The sequence below is a fragment of the Eleutherodactylus coqui genome, chromosome 4 (assembly GCF_035609145.1).
Source record: "Eleutherodactylus coqui strain aEleCoq1 chromosome 4, aEleCoq1.hap1, whole genome shotgun sequence".
Taxonomy (NCBI): domain Eukaryota; kingdom Metazoa; phylum Chordata; class Amphibia; order Anura; family Eleutherodactylidae; genus Eleutherodactylus; species Eleutherodactylus coqui.
Genome location: NC_089840.1, coordinates 28,231,010 through 28,252,683, shown reverse-complemented (window position 1 = coordinate 28,252,683; position 21,674 = coordinate 28,231,010). Strand labels below are relative to the sequence as shown.

At 46.3% G+C, this 21,674-nt stretch overlaps 1 protein-coding gene across 1 annotated transcript in view; it reads right to left on the bottom strand.

Annotated features, from left to right (window-relative positions):
• Positions 1 to 279: 279 nt before the first annotated feature.
• LOC136624570 (uncharacterized) overlaps positions 280 to 21,674 on the bottom strand; it is a 29,406-nt gene continuing 8,011 nt past the window's right edge. Inside the window, exons 2-6 of the mRNA XM_066598531.1 lie at positions 10,104 to 10,267; positions 9,800 to 9,979; positions 6,317 to 6,547; positions 4,621 to 5,196; positions 280 to 3,120 (exon numbers count right to left, since the gene is read on the bottom strand). Coding sequence (XP_066454628.1) covers positions 2,671 to 3,120; positions 4,621 to 5,196; positions 6,317 to 6,547; positions 9,800 to 9,979; positions 10,104 to 10,267 — 1,601 coding nt within the window. The 3' untranslated portion in view covers positions 280 to 2,670. The remainder of the gene's footprint in view (positions 3,121 to 4,620; positions 5,197 to 6,316; positions 6,548 to 9,799; positions 9,980 to 10,103; positions 10,268 to 21,674) is intronic.

Below are 21,674 nucleotides of genomic sequence, written 5' to 3'. Positions count from 1 at the left end.
AACAAGGGGGTGAGAAATGTTTAAGGGTCATGAAAAGGGAGTGGAGAGAAAAACAAACAGCAGACCCTTCAGTCCAGATTGCCAAAATCCAGCACCATAGTATGGGGCCCATTTTAATCTCTGTGATGGGGCCCCTCTCCTCTATATTCATCACTTCACTCACTGGTATAGAATTCATTATATTGAATTAGAAGACTGCACTAATTTGCAATAATACAATATTTTCTTTATTTGATAGTAAGAACTAATATCCAGTCTTCTATCACACAACGTTCGCAGTGACTATATATGAAGCCAAGGAAGACTCAAATATTGGCGTCCCTCTTCCATCTTAAGAAAAAAAATTGACAAAATTTAATACATTAGAGGGGTTGTTAGGGACATGTAAGCAGGAGATGTGATTAACTGACAAAATAAGCATTAGCTGGCGGCAGGCGGGGGATCGGTAATAATTATCCTGTCATTTTACCACACATTTGCATTCTGTGATTTAAATATCCCTTACAAGCCCTGTAAAGAGAACCTGTCTTGCCCGTTGGCAGGGCCAACTTTGTAGCTTTGAAGTTGAAGCCCCGCTAACTCCAACAAAGTCTTTCTGTTGACTGTATTCATCCCTGATTGCCCCTCACATGGGCTCTGCTCAGACTCGGCGCCCGATGCTGTGAATATGTCCTGTGGTCGGTCCCCACCGCACACTGTCAATGCGTGACATCAGACTTGTTTGACAGTAAGTGGTAAGTACCGCCTACTTGACACACCCACAGAATTGAGATCCAATTCTTAGCAGAGCCCATAAGGGGAGAAGGGGGTAAGTATAAACAAAAGAAAGACATTGTTGAAGTCAGCAGAATTGCATCTGCAATGATATGCGGGTGGGGGTGGGGGTGGGGGGCGCTGACATGACATCACCTTGTAAATAGAATCAATTTCAACAGTTTTGTAGAAATCAGGTAACTGATAAAAAAGGTGTTTAGAAGAAAGTAACATACAGAATTATAACAAAGGAATATGTAAACGCAATGGAGACAGAGGCAAAATTATTCATTATATGGAAATTTCCCCTAAATTGTAACAGATTTAGAGCTTTTACATTAAATAAACACGTAACTAATTTACATAACAATTATTCATTCTATGCATTGCCACATCTGGGGACTAAAGCAGATCACTGCGGGGGATTCCTATGTACTGGCCATTGACATGATTGTAGACATTCGAAGCACCCAACAGCGCCAATTCAGATGCCATAATACAAGTGTTTACATCTCAAACTGAAATATCAGCAGATGTTTGCAATTTCTTGTTTATCCAAGTTTCGACATGACATGTGTTGTACGACTAAAGATCGCACTATGGCACGTTGCATCCTAATTTCCGTGAACACAATCAGGTGGCAACTTGCTAATTACCGTGAGACGACAAGTAAAAGAAGTCCAAAACGTTCGGATTTCTTGTGATCGTCCGGTCACAGCAACTTGTAAGTTGCAATACAACCGCAATCATTTACACTAAGGTATTATGTAGCGGGGCCATTATACGGTCTTTAATCATGCAACAACGGTTTATGCCAAAGTTGCCATGTAGTTCAGATTAATAAAATTCTCTCCTTTTGACTCAACTGTGGCTCCCGACCATCACTCAAAAATGAATGTGGCTCATGAGATACAAAAGATTGGGGACCTCTGATCTAAAATGTTTCCTTGCTAAGGGTCGTATATATTATAGTCATAGCTTTAACTTCAATATCATCTGAGGATAAAAGGTGAATCAGTTAGGGATGTGAACACCAATTTTGTATACTTTGCATTTACAGCACTTCTCTGTTTTGGAGTTGGAGCTGCTTTTCTCAGCCTGTGGGAGGGTCAGCTTGCTTGTCTGCCTACATCTAACCCTGTACAAGCTGTAATGTAATATAAATGAGGCCTCTTCACTCAACTTGTGGTTTTTCTCCCTTTTTGCTCTGCATGAGAGAAATAGGGCTGCAGATCCTGTGACTTAATTCATGCTGAATTACAAATGGCTGATGTACTATAAGGGGCATTGAGGTAGGGATTAGGCTGTGTAAGAAGGAGGCAATAAAGAAAGTCTTGAGACACAAGAGGTAAAGCAAGACCAACAGCTGTGGGAGTAATCATTTCAAGGAGCTTAATGGACCACGAGTATAATCTACTGATGATTGAACGAAAATGGTGCAACTGATAGAAATAAGGCAAGTATGTCTTGTAGGCACTGCTCTTTGGAAACTCATGTGATCAAGAATCACTTGGTTTGGAAGATTGGAAGACCTTTGCATGTAAGTGTTGTTCAAACATGTTTTATACCAGGAATTGTGCTTTTGATTTATGGAATGTACGCATCACAGCCCACCATCTACTAACACAATGGACCTTCTTTGGCCTGCAGAACCACAATTTGTAGTAGCGTCCATCCACAGGTATTGGAGGACTCAGGTTGTGCCAGTCTTTTCCCATCTAAAGTGGATTCACACTGCAACTGATCCACGGAAAACTTGTCACGCGATTTTATGCTGCCCACCGGGGTCATGAGTCTAATTTCCATACAGGGAAACTCCAATCGTGAAAAAGATGGGGTCTCGATTTCAGTGTAAATATACAACTATATACAGTGGTTCATGAGGATTATTTCATGATACATAATACAATAATGATCTTAAGAACTTTTCTGGATCTTCAAATCAGCATATCGTATCTTCCAGTTTTTGGTCTTATTGTTGCCCACTACCTCAAAAATCTGATCAAATGTACCCAGGTAGGACTGATTCCTGAAGACAGTGCCACCTACCATCATCACCAAACCTTTTGGGGACCTCTCACACTTTATTCCATTACTAGTAATATTTGGTGAAAAAGTAAGTTTGTCTTCTTGTACAAGTGCAAGTAAGTGGGAACTTGCGCTTTCGCCACCGCTATACTTTCTCCTGGCTGACAGGTACGTTAGTTGAAACTCAGCATTTTCCAGGAAGTGTTGAGGGCCCCAGTCTTCCTTCTGCAGTACCGATGACTGATGCTGAGCGTTGAGGAGAGTGAAGAACCATTCGCAGAAATCACGTGTAAACTTTTCACAGTCAACTGGCCAAATACATGATGCATCCTCTTGCTCCTGCCAAAAAAAGTCAAGGCAAGGGTATTATTTCCTGGCTACATAAATTATTGGCAATAATTTAACCCCCCAGCAGTTTAGGATGAGTTCTGTACATTCTGCAGGAATGCATTGGATAAACAGAGTTTGTCTTACTTTAAAGGGCTGTAGCTTTGGTTCTATAGGGATACCAATATGTATCACTTTAAGGCTAAAAAGCTAAGATTCTTTACTTTAGACTAATACCAAAAAAAATGTTGGTATCACTTGCAGAACTGAAGCTACAGCCATTTGAAGGGAGGTTGAGAATACTGAATTTACAGCTGTTACTTTTCAATCAGTCGGTATGTGCAGAGGAAAGACAGAGGGGAGACCAATGGCAGTAGAGATGCTCTGTGATTCTCCTGTATATCTCCCTAGCACAGTGGAGGGAGACAGGAGTTTTTGTACATGTCATCACCAACTCATCAATCAGAGACCAGATTTGCTCTCTGATTGTCACACATGGGGGTCTCTTTTCCCATAAAAATAAAAAGATGAGCACTTTCTCATCTAATTCTTCCTCTATACCATTTAACCCTGAAGATGCTGCAGGCATTGCTAGCCATATCATATAAATGTGTTTTACTAAGAAAAAATGTTAAAATGTTTATCCCCTTACCCAAGGCTTTTAATATAAAAAAAATAAAAATGACAAAAAAAAACTACACATAATTCATATCATCACATCCATAACAACCTGTCTTATAAAATATTGCATTATTTACCCAGAACAGTAAATTCTGAAAATAAAAATAAAAAAGGCATTTTCTAATCATTTTGCTTCTGCAAAACAGAACGAAAAAAATATTTAAAAAGTCAACATAAGTTGTCCCTCAAAAAAACAGTCGTGATACAGCTCTGTGGACTGAAAAATAAAAACGATCTGGTCCTGGAATGTGACGACATAGGACAAGTCTTTGTGTAAGAAAAGTGTTTATATTGTGCAAAAGGGGTAAAACATAGTAAAACCTCTGTAAATGTGGTTTTGCCCATAATCGTAATGCCCCGCAGAATACTATGAACGCCATAAAAATAAATAACAAACAACAATTGTGAAATAGCTTTTTTTCATTGTCCCCAGCAAAAAAAAATAATAATAAAAGTTAATCAATATGTTATATGTGCCCAAATTTGGTTTTTATGAAAACTAGAACTCCTCCTGTGAAATACAAGATGTCATACAGCTACATTATTAAAAAAATAAAGTGCGGCATGTTCTATTTGCCATGGGAATACGTGTGTTCGGCTTCCATTGTAGTCACTGGAAGCCGGTCGTCACACTATGCTTAGAATTATCGCATGAATACATGTCCCCGCCCACTGCCGGCTTTGTCATGTGACACTGCCGGCACGTCACGCGCTGTACTGTGCATGCGGATCCGGAGTGGTGAGTATGGGTGTTTTGGGGGGCGCCGTGGCGGACTCCGCTGTGATATTCTACTGGCAGAGTCCGGCATGGCCGTGGGCATGAGGCCTTACCGTGATCCCAGTGTATGGAGTGGATGACACTTTTTCAATCTTTCCTTCAAAGATCGCAGGTTGCCGGACAGTCTGCAGCATAGAGGGGATTGCCACGTGCGGCACAGTCTGTAGCGTGGAGTGGGTTTTCATATGAGATACATTTTGCGCCATACAGTGTGTTGTCAGGAGTGGCACAGTCTGAACCGTAGCGCATGTTGTCATGTATGGCACAGACTGCATCATGGAGTGTGTTGTCATGGGTGGCACAGTCTGCACCATAGAGCATGTTGTGGCAAGTGGCACAGTCTGCATCGTGGAGTGTGTTGTCATGGGTGGCACAGTATTTACAGTAGGGCGTATTGTCACGTGTGGCACAGTCTGCACTATAGAGTGTGTTGTCACATCTGGCACAGTCTGAACAGCAGCGCATGTTGTCATGGGTGGCACAGTCTGCACCACAGAGCGTGTTGTGATGAGTGGCACAGACTGCATCGTGGAGTGTGTTGTCATGGGTGGCACAGTATTCACAGTAGAGCTTGTTGTCATGTATGGCACAGTCTGCACCGTAGAGCCTGTTGGCACGTGCAGTGCAGTCTGTAAAAGAGAAAATAACAATGTGAAGCTTCTTTACATGTAGTACACCACTTCACTGTGTGGAATGGATATTAGAAAAGCCTTTGCCTTTCAAAAAGTTTAGCAAAACAATACAAAAAGTTGTCAATTATCCAGAGAGGATTGTCTATTCTTCCACAAATTATTTTGACATGTATGACCAGTAAAAGAGACCATAGAGGCTGTACGAAGACCTAGAGTCCCTGCGACTCCATACCATAGAATGTCCTGGGTTATTACCCTGATGTCCTCCCTATCATATGACTCTACAGTACAAGGACTGTGACCTTAAACTATCCAGGCAATCACTGACTCACAAAACTTCAGGCGTGCTCTAAAAATGCACCTCTTCAGGGAGGCTCGAATTAGATGTAGGCCCTAACATGTTCTGACCTGCTGACAGGAAGGTTCAATTATTTATGCTGCTTGCGCCAAATTCTGGCTTCCAGACAGAAGGTCCATATAACCAAGCAATGTTTTTCTGCTTCTCAGTGGTACAATTTTTACATTCTTTTGCCTACTGAGGTCTCGCCTTTCTGTTCATACAGCAACGGAGCTGGAACTGGTTGCCTACAGGTATAGCCCAGGTACGATGAGTTGTGCATTCGGACATGTTAATTGGAGCATTAGCATTGACTTTGGCTGCAATTTCTTTGAGTGGGCACCATCTGCCCATCCAAATAATTCCTGACGTCTTCCTCTGACTCCCCTCAGTGAGGAGTTGTTTCCATTCACAGAATCCCCTTTTGCTGGATGTCTTCCCTTGATCACGTCATTCTTGCTATAATCACCACACCGCTGTACGAGAAAACCCCACATGGCTGGCAGTGAAATCCCAGCCCTGACTAGTCTAGCACCGATGACCCAGTCTCGTTGGAAGTCGCTCAGAACGCTGGATTTTCCCATCTAATGTGGATTCACACTGAAACTGATCCACGGAAAACTTGCAATGGGATTTTATGCTGCAATCTAAGCTCTAATTTCCATACAGGGAAGCTCCAAATGTGAGAGGACCATGGGCTCTAATAGAGGGACAGGTCGGTGTATAAATAAGCTTTCAACAAGTGTCATTCTAACATCATATATCCCCTCTGACGCTCACCTGCAGGTCACACGGCTGTGGAATTGACCTCTGCTCTTTCTCATTTTCCTTATTACCGCTCTGTATGGACATTTTGGAAATCTCACAGGACAACGGGCAGAAAAAACCAACAAACGGGACATTCCGCTGTTGTTGATCTGAGACATCGGAATCGGAGATCATCTCCTGATCAGTGATTGGAGGAGAGGGAGCGAAATCCGTACTTTTAAAGCTCACCGATGCAGGGATTTCCTGGAAGAAGAAACAAAGTGTTTTACTGAAGATACAAGCTAGATTAGAGGAAAAGCTTCTGTAACCTTGAGGAGCTTTTTTCAGGCCACCACTGACTTGTGGGTTACTATATCAAGATCAACCGATATAGCAGTATACAGTACCATGCATCTGTGAGTCCTGCTCTGTGCTTCATACACAGTTGCAATCAAAATTATTCAACCCTTGTTGCAAATTAGGTTGATTTGTCAAATTTACATAGGTCCTGCAGCCGCAAGGCACACCACTGAGGAGATGGCGGGGTAGCTGTTAGGGTTGTGACGGTGGCAATACCAACTCCTCCCCTGAGGGACGCATTCAACCCTTCGCCAAGGCCCTGACAGGCCTCTTCAGGCAATGCTGGTGTAGCGGTTATCTGAATAAACTTAGGTAGCTAAACTTCAGACTTTGTCACAGGTGACGCCACTGTTCCTTACTCTGCGGTGAATCCAAATGTGGGAATAAAGTCCAGACACACACACGGGTAAATTGTAGAACACACGGTTGCTGGGAACAGGCAGCAACCAGAACTTTTACTTGTAATTCCTTGACAGGTTAATTTACAGACGGGTGATTGGTTCACCTCCCTGACCTTCTCAATTGTCTCCTGCACGCCAGGAGAAGGGAAAAGGAACACTCCACTGAACACTCACTCTTTCTTATGGACACTGCATGGTGGATTCCGCTTCACCTGCACCAGGGGAAATGGGATCTGGGGTAAGTGCATCCAGTACCTTTCCTTTTCTTCCATTCTTCACCATATGTTGAAGGTACCTACATGTGGCTGACACTCTCCCTCAGGCTCAACCAGGGAAGAACTTCTCTTACAAACACTTATATCAAGCATTGTCATGTGACAAGACAAACTGTTACATTTCCAGACATAACCCAGACATTCATAGACATTAACCTCTTGCGCTCCAGCTGTGCAATACACATAACTAGTGACAGGACAATTTGCACACTGCATCTACAGTGAAGACGTGACATGTGAGACAAATACAAGGCAGTTATGGAGGGGCCAGAGACATAGACTTCGGGCCAATACAGTTCAGCTGTTTGCAAAAAATAGTCATAAAAGAACTATTTAAATAGCTCAACACAAATAATACAAGTGGTATCTCCAATTTCATCATAAAATATGTAATTTAATGACTCCTGCAGTCTCAAAATTGCCCCCTTCCTTCAATGACAAGCATTTTAGTACTTATTAGAGCACCTTTTGCTGTTATGACCTGCTGGAAATGTGATGTATGGCCAGATACCAGCTTCTTACAGCATTTCTGAGGAATCTTACTCGATTCCTCATGGACAATGACCCCCAGGTCACAAACATTCTTGGATTTACATGCTGCAAGCACCTTCTTCAAATCCCACCAAAAATTTATATGGGGTTCAAGTCAGGCAAGTATGGCAATCACTCCAGAATCTTCCAGGACTTCTACTAAAACCAAGCCTTAGTAGATGTTAAGATCCTGGTTTTAACTGTCCATCTTCTCTCAAATCAGCCATCTTATAAGATTCAGTTTAATTCTCTTTCTAAACTAGCTAGTGTCTTCTTTCACTATCTCATGCCCTGTAGCCCAATTCTCTTTATACAAATTGAGATATGAATTTTCTAGGTGTACAGCCAGCATTACTAGTGCAGTGTTTCTCAAGAAAATCATCTACTTGTTTTGTCTTAAGGTTAGTGAGAAAATGTATTGTTTGTCTGTTTCTCAATCAAATGTCTGTTTCTCATGACTACACTTTCTGTCCGTGAGAAATGACTTGCATACAGCTTTGGCATAAAGTACGCCCTTTTTTCCATAAAGGTGTATGTTTTTAGAATCAATTTGAGAATTCTTTGGGATACAGAGAACTGTCTGTGTGTCACTGATTCTAATTCTGCAGGTCTGCTTAAACTTCACTACTACTCAGCAACATATCAACTGAGGGGACACTAGAATATCCCTAATAGTAGACTTTGAGGTATACTTGCGATCATTGTTCTGTTGGAAGGTCCAATGACACCCACAGTCGGGGATCAAACCCAGATCTCCTGTACTCCAGCTGGCATCTCTTCATGTTGAGCTAGCCAGCTCCCTGGATAAGGTCCCTTGCTGAATCCTTATTTATGGTTCCTTGCTCCTGATCTAGTTCCTGCCTCTCTGTCTGGCCCCGCTCTGCTGCTAATTAAGACTCCCTATAAAGCCTGGCCCTCACACCAACTCCTTGCTGTGATTATTTTGCTCCCCAGCATTGATTTATCAGCTCCACTTCTACCTACTCCTTGGCTATCGTGACTAGACCTCCTGATACCGATTTCTGGCTTTCCACCTGACTACGTTACCCACCTTATCCATTTGTACTGCAAACCAAGAAATCCCATTGCTGGCCTCTGGTTTTCCACCTGACTACATTACCCACTTCATCCATTTGTACTGCAAACCGAGGCTTCCCAATTGCTGACTCCTGGCTTGTCCCTGATTACCCTCCAGATCTGCGGCTATTACACTTAAAGCTCCAACCTAGAGCCTAAAACTGCTACACCCACGCTTCAGCTTCATCACAGAAGGCATCATGTTTTCTCCTAGGATGATGTCTTGGATGTTTCCAGAAACCGAGGAAGGAAAGCAGCCCCATAGCATCATCGAGACACCACCACGCTTCATTGTAGTTTTTGAACCATTCTCTATATTTCTAGCAAACAATCAAATGTCACCATCAACAAAGCCCCAGCCAGTCCAGGCATTTGATATGCTTTATCTGAAGCACACCTGATGCAACTAACGAGGCCCTTGATTAGTGGCATCAGGTGTGCTTTAGACAACACCTGATTTGCAAGTGTGTGCTCTTATAAGGGATTCTATTACCACAATTGAATAATTTTGACACTGCAGTAGTCATTAAAAGTGGCATTTTGTGGAGAATTTGGAGAAACCACTTGCGTATATTAGTTGTGTTCAGCTGTTTAAATCATTCTAGCTTTTTTTTTTGTTTTGCAAACAGCTAAAAGTTTGTAAATTTGGCAAATAAACCTAATTTGCAATGGGAGTTGAATCATTAACATTGCCTGCATTGAGTACATGCAGTTGCAATGTGGAACAGGTGTGACCCTCTACATGCTCTTATATATCATTTTCTACTTCTGTGTCTATTCAACTATACAACTTACTAGTTCTGACCCTTATTAGTACAGACTAATGAAAGGTGATCGTTAGCATATTCTAATATGATGTTTCATAGACTTACATCCAAATCTGGCCTCAGAGCTCCAAGCTTCCATGTTTTGCTGGCATCTTCTTGGGAGCTATGTGTAGACAAATTAGAAGTATCGAAGTAGGCTGGGTAAGAGAGATAAGAAGTAGCAGATTTCGGTAGTTTCATCATTAAAGATGGAATAAAAGTTCCTGCGAATGGTGTAGAGGAACCCTGCAGCATGGGAGAATGCAAAAGTCTTGTATTATTTAGAGTATTTGCAGTTTAATTCAATAAAACACATAAAATTAACACCAAAACCAATGAGAAGAAGTTTTCAGGAGTCTCTCATACTCACCCAATATGCCAAAGTTTTCTGGACAGCTTCAGACTTCGTGATATTGGAAGGTACATGATTGCCCTCATTTCTTATGTGCGTAGCAATGACGTCACAACGAACTTTTTTACGGTTTAAGAGCTCGCTGGCGCTCTTACTATTCTGTAGTATTGTATCAATGGCTCCTAAAAGCAAGGCATGAACTTTAATATCATCAGCAACATAACTGCAATAATACAGACCCAAAAAAGCATAGCGTCGCCCCCAGAGGCCAAAGTAAGCATTGCACTGAGCTCATTTAAAGGGAACCGGTCACCTGCATTAAAGCAACATAAACGAATTTATGGTGCTGTTAGGCGAGGTGAAAGGGATTCGGATGCTTTCTAGTTCCTGCCACTGAAGTACGGGCCTCGGACAAAAATCTGACTCTTTTAAGAGCCCCATGAATGCATTATAGACTCGTATAAGATAGCGCATACTTGAGTGTAGTGTAGACTTCAGCGGGATTAAGAGGGAAGTGGGTGAGTATATAAAAAAATACAGCTCCGGGCTCCCTGTCACCTACCCTAATGGCACCATAAGTTAGTTTATTGTGCTTTAGGCCAATGACAGATTTCCTTTAAATCAGTAGTAATGCAGTTTGTATAATATAGGACAGGTCCTCCAAACCAGCCCTGGGGGTGAATCTGAGTCATTTTGCAGGTAACCTAGCAACCAGTTAGGTCATTTTTATTCAACTGCACAGGATTGAAAAAAATGCCTAGATACTCAGATGATGTCGGTAGCCTAGCAACTAGAGATGAGCGAACACCAAAATGTTCGGGTGTTCGTTATTCGTAACGAACTTCCCGTGATGCTCGAGGGTTCGTTTCGAACAACGAACCCCATTGAAGTCAATGGGCGACCGGAACATTTTTGTATTTCGCCGATGCTCGCTAAGGTTTTCATGTGTGAAAATCTGGGCAATTCAGGAAAGTGATGGGAATGACACAGTGACGGATAGGGCAGGCGAGGGGCTACATGTTGGGCTGCATCCTAAGTTCACAGGTCCCACTATTAAGCCACAATAGCGGCAAGAGTGGGCCCCCCCCCCCCTCCCAACAACTTTTACTTCTGAAAAGCGCTCATTAGCATGGCATACCTTTGCTAAGCACCACACTACCTCCAACAAAGCACAATCACTGCCTGCATGACACTCCACTGCCACTTCTCCTGAGTTACATGCTGCCCAACCGCACCCCCTCCCCCCCACAGCGCACACCAAACTGTCCCTGCGCAGCCTTCAGCTGCCCTCATGCCACACCACCCTCACGTCTATTTAGAAGTGCGTCTGCCACGACGAGGGACCGCAGGCACACACTGCACAGGGTTGGCACGGCTAGGTAGCGACCCTCTTTAATAGGGGCGGGGCGATAGCCCACAATGCTGTACAGAAGCAATGAGAAATACAATCCTGTGCCACCGCCATCAGGAGCTGCACACGTGGGCATAGCAATGGGGAACCTATGTGCCACACACTATTCATTCTGTCAAGGTGTCTGCATGCCCCAGTCAGACTGGTTATATGCACCTTAACAGTAACCGCGTTGGTGGTAATGTGGTGGTGACTGCGGACCTAGTACCACGGTTGTATTTTGTTGGTTTTCGGAATGCGGCCAGGATTAAGTGGGCCGTGGCGGGGGGATGGTGTGGGGGCTCTCGTTGTGTCGGTAAAGGTGAAATTCTTGGACTGCCGCCAGACGAACCAATGCAAAGGCATTTGCCAACAATGTTTTCCCTGTTGGAGGAGGAGGGGGATGTTTTTGAGGCACTACGTGTCCTCTCCACGTGTCCGTGGTTATATGCACCTTAACAGTAACCGCGTTGGTGGTAATGTGGTGGTGACTGCGGACCTAGTACCACGGTTGTATTTTGTTGGTTTTCGGAATGTGGCCAGGATTAAGTGGGCCGTGGCGGGGGGATGGTGGGGGGGCTCTCTAGTAGTGTCGGTAAAGGTGAAATTCTTGGACTGCCGCCAGACGAACCAATGCAAAGGCATTTGCCAACAATGTTTTCCCTGTTGGAGGAGGAGGGGGATGTTTTTGAGGCACTACGTGTCCTCTCCACGTGTCCGTTCCATGTAAGCAATAGTAGCACTCAAGACAGGCCCCAGTAACAATTCTGAAGCAGCAGTATAGCGGGAGCGCAGTCTTCGTTCCATGTAAGCAATAGTAGCACTCAAGACAGGCCCCAGTAACAATTCTGAAGCAGCAGTATAGCGGGAGCGCAGTCTTCGTTCCATGTAAGCAATAGTAGCACTCAAGACAGGCCCCAGTAACAATTCTGAAGCAGCAGTATAGCGGGAGCGCAGTCTTCGTTCCATGTAAGCAATAGTAGCACTCAAGACAGGCCCCAGTAACAATTCTGAAGCAGCAGTATAGCGGGAGCGCAGTCTTCGTTCCATGTAAGCAATAGTAGCACTCAAGACAGGCCCCAGTAACAATTCTGAAGCAGCAGTATAGCGGGAGCGCAGTCTTCGTTCCATGTAAGCAATAGTAGCACTCAAGACAGGCCCCAGTAACAATTCTGAAGCAGCAGTATAGCGGGAGCGCAGTCTTCGTTCCATGTAAGCAATAGTAGCACTCAAGACAGGCCCCAGTAACAATTCTGAAGCAGCAGTATAGCGGGAGCGCAGTCTTCGTTCCATTTCAGTAGCCTTAGTATAGCCAAGGCACAAGTGACATTTATGTAGCTAAACTGTAGGCCAACCCCACACACCTTTCTGTACCATGAGTGCAGGCGAAGAACATAGAAATTACTATGATTACACTGTAGGTGAGGGCCCCAAAAAATTGGTGTACCAACAGTACTAATGTACCTCAGTAAAAATTGGCCATGCCCAACCAAGATGGCAGGTGAATCGCTTTGGTTAATGTGGCTTAAGTGGTAACTAGGCCTGGAGGCAGCCCAGTGTAACGAAAAATTGGTTCAAGTTAAAGTTCCAACGCTTTTAAGCTAATTGAAACTTATAAAAATTGTTCTGAAAAATTATTTGAGTGAGCCTTGTGGCCCTAAGAAAAATTGCCCGTTCAGCGTGATTACGTGAGGTTTCAGGAGGAGGAGCAGGAGGAGGAGGAGGAGGAATATTAGACACAGATTGATGAAGCAGAAATGTCCCCGTTTTGGATGGTGAGAGAGAACGTAGCTTCCATCCGCGGGTGCAGCCTACGTATTGCTTACGTATCGCTGCTGTCCGCTGGTGGAGAACAGAAGTCTGGGGAAATCCAGCCTTTGTTCATCTTGATGAGTGTTAGCCTGTCGGCACTGTCGGTTGACAAGCGGCTACGCTTATCGGTGATGATTCCCCCAGCCGCACTAAACACCCTCTCCGACAAGACGCTAGCCGCAGGACAAGCAAGCACCTCAAGGGCATACAGGGCTAGTTCAGGCCACGTGTCCAGCTTCGACACCCAGTAGTTGTAGGGGGCAGAGGCGTCACCAAGGATGGTCGTGCGATCCGCTACGTACTCCCTCACCATCCTTTTGCAGTGCTCCCGCCGACTCAGCCGTGACTGGGGAGCGGTGACACAGTCTTGGTGGGGAGCCATAAAGCTGGCCAGGCCCTTAAAGACTGTTGCACTGCCTGGGATGTACATGCTGCTCGATCTACGCACATCCCCTGCAACATGGCCCTCGGAACTGCGCCTTCTGCCACTAGCGCTGTCGGCTGGGAATTTTACCATCAGCTTGTCCGCAAGGGTCCTGTGGTATAGCAACACTCTCGAACCCCTTTCCTCTTCGGGAATCAGAGTGGGCAGGTTCTCCTTATACCGTGGATCGAGCAGTGTGTACACCCAGTAATCCGTAGTGGCCAGAATGCGTGCAACGCGAGGGTCACGAGAAAGGCATCCTAACATGAAGTCAGCCATGTGTGCCAGGGTACCTGTACGCAACACATGGCTGTCTTCACTAGGAAGATCACTTTCAGGATCCTCCTCCTCCTCCTCCTCCTCCTCCTCAGGCCATACACGCTGAAAGGATGACAGGCAATCAGCCGGTGTACCGTCAGCAGCGGGCCAAGCTGTCTCTTCCCCCTCCTCCTCATCCTCCTCATGCTCCTCCTCCTCCTCCTGTACGCGCTGAGAAATAGACAGGAGGGTGCCCTGACTATCCAGCGGCATACTGTCTTCCCCCGCCCCCGTTTCCGAGCGCAAAGCAGCTGCCTTTATGGTTTGCAGGGAATTTCTCAAGATGCATAGCAGAGGAATGGTGACGCTAATGATTGTAGCATCGCCGCTCACCACCTGGGTAGACTCCTCAAAATTACCAAGGACATGGCAGATGTCTGCCAACCAGGCCCACTCTTCTGAAAGGAATTGAGGAGGCTGACTCCCACTGCGCCGCCCATGTTGGAGTTGGTATTCGACTATAGCTCTACGCTGTTCATAGAGCCTGGCCAACATGTGGAGCGTAGAGTTCCACCGTGTGGGCACGTCGCACAGCAGTCGGTGCACTGGCAGCTTAAAGTGATGTTGCAGGGTGCGCAGGGTGGCAGCGTCCGTGTGGGACTTGCGGAAATGTGCGCAGAGCCGGCGCGCCTTTACGAGCAGGTCTGACAAGCGTGGGTAGCTTTTCAGAAAGCGCTGAACCACCAAATTAAAGACGTGGGCCAGGCATGGCACGTGCGTGAGGCTGCCGAGCTGCAGAGCCGCCACCAGGTTACGGCCGTTGTCACACACGACCATGCCCGGTTGGAGGCTCAGCGGCGCAAGCCAGCGGTCGGTCTGCTGTGTCAGACCCTGCAGCAGTTCGTGGGCCGTGTGCCTCTTATCGCCTAAGCTGAGTAGTTTCAGCACGGCCTGCTGACGCTTGCCCACCGCTGTGCTGCCACACCGCGCGACACCGACTGCTGGCGACATGCTGCTGCTAACACATCTTGATTGTGAGACAGAGGAGGAGGAGGAGGAGGAGGGTGCTTTAGTGGAGGAAGCATAGACCTCCGCAGATACCAGCACCGAGCTGGGGCCCGCAATTCTGGGGGTGGGTAGGACGTGAGCGGTCCCAGGCTCTGACTCTGTCCCAGCCTCCACTAAATTCACCCAATGTGCCGTCAGGGAGATGTAGTGGCCCTGCCCGCCTGTGCTTGTCCACGTGTCCGTAGTTAAGTGGACCGTGGCAGTAACCGCGTTGGTGAGGGCGCGCACAATGTTGCGGGAGACGTGGTCGTGCAGGGCTGGGACGGCACATCGGGAAAAGTAGTGGCGACTGGGAACTGAGTAGCGCGGGGCCGCCGCCTCCATGATACTTTTGAAGGACTCCGTTTCCACAACCCTATACGGCAGCATCTCAAGGCTGATGAATTTTGCGATGCGGACGGTTAACGTTTGAGCGTGCGGGTGCGTGGCGGCGTACTTGCGCTTGCGCTCGAACACTTGCGCAAGCGACGGCTGAACGGTGCGCTGAACTACACTGCTGGATGGGGCCGAGGACAGCGGAGATGAGGGTGTGGGTGCAGGCCATGAGGCGGTAGTGCCTGTGTCCTGAGAGGGGGGTTGCATCTCAGTGGCAGGTTGGGGCACAGGGGGAGAGGCAGGGGTGCAAACCGGAGGCGGTGAACGGCCTTCGTCCCACCTTGTGGGGTGCTTGGCCATCATATTTCTGCGCATGCTGGTGGTGGTGAGGCTGTTGGTGTTGGCTCCCCGGCTGAGCTTTGCGCGACAAAGGTTGCACACCACTGTTCGTCGGTCGTCAGGCGTCTCTGTGAAAAACTGCCAGACCTTAGAGCACCTCGGCCTCCGCAGGGTGGCATGGCGCGAGGGGGCGCTTTGGGAAACACTTGGTGGATTATTCGGTCTGGCCCTGCCTCTACCCCTGGCCACTGCACTGCCTCTTGCAACCTGCCCTGCTGATGCCCTTGACTCCCCCTCTGAAGACCTGTCCTCCTGAGTAAGCGTTGCACACCAGGTGGGGTCAGTCACCTCATCGTCCTGCTGCTCTTCCTCCGAATCCTCTGTGCGCTGCTCCCTGGGACTTACTGCCCTTACTACTACCTCACTGCAAGACAACTGTGTCTGATCGTCATCGTCCTCCTCACCCACAGAAAGTTGTTGAGACAGTTGGCGGAAGTCCCCAGCCTCTTCCCCCGGACCCCGGGAACTTTCGAATGGTTGGGCATCAGTGACGATAAACTCCTCTGGTGGGAGAGGAACCGCTGCTGCCCAATCTAAGCAGGGGCCCGAGAACAGTTCCTGGGAGTGCTCCCGCTCCTGAGCAGGTGTTATTGTAGTGGAGTGAGGAGGCTGGGAGGAAGGAGGAGCAGCAGACAGAGGATTCGGATTGGCAGCAGTGGACGGCGCAGAACTGCGGGTAGACGATAGGTTGCTCGAAGCACTTTCTGCCATCCAGGACAGGACCTGCTCACACTGCTCATTTTCTAATAACCGTCTCCCGCGTGGACCCATTAATTGGGCGATGAATGTGGGGACGCCAGAAACGTGCCTCTCTCCTAATCGCGCAGCAGTCGGCTGCGACACACCTGGATCAGGAGCTTGGCCTGTGCCCACACCCTGACTTGGCCCTCCGCGTCCTCGGCCACGTCCACGTCCACGTCCTCTAGGCTTACCCCTACCCCTCAGCATGCTGTATTACCAGTGATTAGATTTCCCAGGCAGGAAATAAATTGGCGCAAGACTGCAGGCCAAATATAATTTTTGCCCTTTTTGGAAAACGAAAGGCCCCACTGCCTCTAGTGAATGAATTATCTAAGTTTAATAACTGTGCTGTGTCCCTGCTTATGTGTCACAGAACGTGAGGGTAGCAGAGTTATTAACTGTGGCAGAGCAGGTATTTTTTTTCACAATTAAGGAAAGCAAATGGCGAACCCAGCAGTAAAGCGTAGCTGGCTGCGTATGATTTAGCAATGTTTTTCACGCAGCTCACACGTCTCCACAGGCGTAAGGACGGACACAGGCTGGACAAATAGATTTGTTTTCAGTTTTTTCCCACCAACAGGCAGCACTGCGTATATTCAATGAACCTGCGAAGTTTAATAACTGTGCTGTGTCCCTGCTTATGTGTCACAGAACGTGAGGGTAGCAGAGTTATTATAACTCTTGGAGAGCAGGTATTTTTTTCCCCAATTAAGGAAAGCAAATGGCGAACCCAGCAGTAAAGCGTAGCTGGCTGCGTATGATTTAGCAATGTTTTTCACGCAGCTCACACGTCTCCACAGGCGTAAGGACGGACACAGGCTGGACAAATAGATTTGTTTTCAGTTTTTTCCCACCAACAGGCAGCACTGCGTATATTCAATGAACCTGCGAAGTTTAATAACTGCGCTGTGTCCCTGCTTATGTGTCACAGAACGTGAGGGTAGCAGAGTTATTATAACTCTTGGAGAGCAGGTATTTTTTTCCCCAATTAAGGAAAGCAAATGGCGAACCCAGCAGTAAAGCGTAGCTGGGTGCGTATGATTTAGCAATGTTTTTCACGCAGCTCACACGTCTCCACAGGCGTAAGGACGGACACAGGCTGGACAAATAGATTTGTTTTCAGTTTTTTCCCACCAACAGGCAGCACTGCGTATATTCAATGAACCTGCGAAGTTTAATAACTGCGCTGTGTCCCTGCTTATGTGTCACAGAACGTGAGGGTAGCAGAGTTATTATAACTCTTGGAGAGCAGGTATTTTTTTTCCCAATTAAGGAAAGCAAATGGCGAACCCAGCAGTAAAGCGTAGCTGGCTGCGTATGATTTAGCAATGTTTTTCACGCAGCTCACACGTCTCCACAGGCGTAAGGACGGACACAGGCTGGACAAATAGATTTGTTTTCAGTTTTTTCCCACCAACAGGCAGCACTGCGTATATTCAATGAACCTGCGAAGTTTAATAACTGCGCTGTGTCCCTGCTTATGTGTCACAGAACGTGAGGGTAGCAGAGTTATTATAACTCTTGGAGAGCAGGTATTTTTTTTCCCAATTAAGGAAAGCAAATGGCGAACCCAGCAGTAAAGCGTAGCTGGCTGCGTATGATTTAGCAATGTTTTTCACGCAGCTCACACGTCTCCACAGGCGTAAGGACGGACACAGGCTGGACAAATAGATTTCTTTTCAGTTTTTTCCCACCAACAGGCAGCACTGCGTATATTCAATGAACCTGCGAAGTTTAATAACTGCGCTGTGTCCCTGCTTATGTGTCACAGAACGTGAGGGTAGCAGAGTTATTATAACTCTTGGAGAGCAGGTATTTTTTTTCCCAATTAAGGAAAGCAAATGGCGAACCCAGCAGTAAAGCGTAGCTGGCTGCGTATGATTTAGCAATGTTTTTCACGCAGCTCACACGTCTACACAGGCGTAAGGACGGACACAGGCTGGACAAATAGATTTGTTTTCAGTTTTTTCCCACCAACAGGCAGCACTGCGTATATTCTATGAATAATAACTGTGTTGTGGCCCTGCCTATACAATTCTTTCCCTGCAGTATCAATGGAGGGTGCAATGCTCTGCAGAGGCGATTTTGAGAAGCCCAAAAAAAATGCAGCACAGCCAACAGCAGCCTGGACAGTACTGCACACGGATAAATATGGCCCTAGAAAGGACCGTTGAGGTTCTTGAAGGCTACACTCACTCCTAACACTCTCCCTGCCTATGCAGCACTTCTGTCCCTAATGCCAGGTGCAACGGTCTGCAGAGGCGATTTTGAGAAAGAAAAAAAAATCCCACTGCTAACAGCAGCCAACACACAGCTATCAGTGGCCCTAATAAGGACCTTTGGGGGGTCTTGAAGCCTACACTAACTACCAATTCTTTCCCTACAGCAGCTCCGGTATAAACAGCACTGTCCCTCATCTAACTCACACCGCATCTGAGGCGAGCCGCGGGAGGGGCCGACTTTTATATTAGGCGAACACCTGATCTCGCCAGCCACTCACAGCAGGGGGGTGGTATAGGGCTTAAACGTTGCAGGGGGAAGTTGTAATGCCTTCCCTGTCTTTCAATTGGCCAGAAAAGCGCGCTAACGTCTCAGGGAAGGAAGTGAAAGTAACCAGAACACCGCATGGTGTTCGTCACGAATAACGAACATCCCGAACACCCTAATATTCGCACGAATATCAAGCTCGGACGAACGCGTTCGCTCATCTCTACTAGCAACCAAATAGTTTGTGATTGGCTGCAGACAGACTGGTCAGGTGACAGAGGCCAGTTCAAGGTGAAGATGAAAGTGCTATAGCATCTGAGCCCTTTCATTAATGAACAAAAGCTGAAGATAGTAGTGGGCCAATTAAAAGGTGCCACAGCTAGTCAAATCATGGCCTAGAAAACATAGGAAAACGGTGGATCCGATTTTTGAGAGGCTGCAGAACATCTTTGAGACCAGCAATGCATCCAAAGTAAAACAACTTTTCTTTAACAGAAGACAGAAATCACATGAAATGCTCAGAGAATACGCACTGTCACTACAAGAAGACATGAAGGACATGATCCACGCAGATCCAGTAGTAGCGATAGGAGCAGATCAGATGCTGCGTGAACAATTTGTGGAAGGAGCAGCCACGGAAGAAGCCAAAAGACAGCGGCGCATGCTATCCATCCAGAACATGTAGTCTTTCCTAGGCTTTAAGGAACTGTTCATACAGGTTCTAGGTAGAGAAATCCTGACTGGGATTGATGCAACGTCAGAGGCCTCTCTCTATAAGAGAAAGAACATTTATATACAGAATCCCCAAAAAATGTCCTGGTGTTGCAAGCGGGTCAGAGCCAGTCTGACGAGAAGGAGATCCTCGATATTGTACAGCAGGATGTGGCAGCAGTAGGCCGTAGTGTATCCGCCCTCTGCAAGACAATGGAAGAACTCAATAGTTCTGCAACAGAAAAGTAATTTCCCGTCCAGCTACTACGTCTACCAGAATATAACCGAGTAGAGTAAGCCCAGTTATCTGCAAGCATTGCCAAAGGAGTTGGCATACCAAAAAAGACTTGGCAGTTAAATGCATATCCCTTGAGGCCAAGGACTGTCCCTCAGGGAAACCAAGAGTAAGTCCTGAAATCCCCAGATGGTTCTCAAAGTATGTGGGACCCTGCCCGGAGGTGATCATCCACTTCAATGGCATACCTTTTCCAGCACTACTGGATACAGGATCTCATGTGACCACCATACGCAGAGCCATATTTCAGAAGTATTGGTCCCTAGAAGGATTAGTACAACCTCCTGCACAGGTTACGAATGTTGTCGCTACCAATGGACAAAATGTTCCCATCGTAGGCTACTGGGAGGCTACAGTGATAATCGGGAATGCCAAATTGCCCCGTCAAGGGATCATAGAAGTAGCAGAGAGAAATGTTCCAGCCATCATTTTAGGCATGAGCATTCTTAGAAATTCTATGAAGAAATGCTGGAAGCCTTACAAAACTCCATTCCTTCTGCTTCAGAAGCCCAGCAACAAGCTTTACATGAGGCGATAAAAGTCTTGTCCGCCCACCAGAAATTCACCAACAATAAAGGTCAAGTAGGGCGTGCAAGAATAAAAGACGTGAGACCGATAACTTTAAAACCCGGGACTAAAACTATAATCTGGTGTCAAACTACAGGTCTCCAAGGAAGGAATTACGAAGGCCTGTTAGACCCACTTGGAAGAACATCCAGGTATCATGACAGCCCAGAGTGTAGTGAACATCTCAAGAGAAAGAGTGCCTGTCCGCCTACTTAATATAGGAGAGTCTGTGGTACAGTTGAAGAAATATTACTATTACATGCGAAGGATATCCTCACCCTCTCCAGAGCAGAGGTTCAGCAGAGTACAGAGTCTCGACCACAGATATAGCCAACCTCAGACCCCTTGGTGGGCTGAATTACAAATTGGAAATACTGACACCCCTGCTACCAAAAAAGAAGGAGTAGTAGGAGTGGCTCAGAAATTTCATCAAACCTTCAGTAAAAAACCATTAGACTTTGGTTGAAATGAAGGTGTCTGTCACTATATCCCAACAGGATCCCATCAATCCATTAGAGAAAGATACTGACCCATACCACAAGCCATGTATCAACCCGAAAATAGACTAATGAAAGAAATGAAAAATACCAAGGTGATACAGGAGAGCCATAGCCCATGGGCAGTCCCACTGGTACTGGTGAAGAAAAAAGATGGAGGTATTCGGTTTGTGTGGATTATAAAAAAATTGAACAATATCACGCATAAAGATGCCTATCCTTTGCCCTGAATCAAAGAATCCTTCACTACTTTGGGGTTAGCAGCTTACTTCTCCACCCTAGATTTGACTAGTAGATACTGGCAAGTACCCATGGCTCAAGAGAAAATAGCTATTTTAGTTTAGCTTTTAACCCAATGGGATATATGAGTTCAATTCCATGCCCTCTGGCCTATGTAATGCTACTGGCACTTTTCAAAGACTCATGGAAAGATACTTTGGGCATAAGAATTTTGAAACGGTGCTGCTATATCTAGACGATATCATCGAATACTCAAAAACTTAAGAGGATCATCTGAAACACCTGGCTGAAGTGTCCGAGTTACTAGTTCGCCATCACCTAAAGGTGAAGCCATGCAAATGTCATCTGTTACAAACACAAGTGCGATACTTAGGGCCCGTCGTGA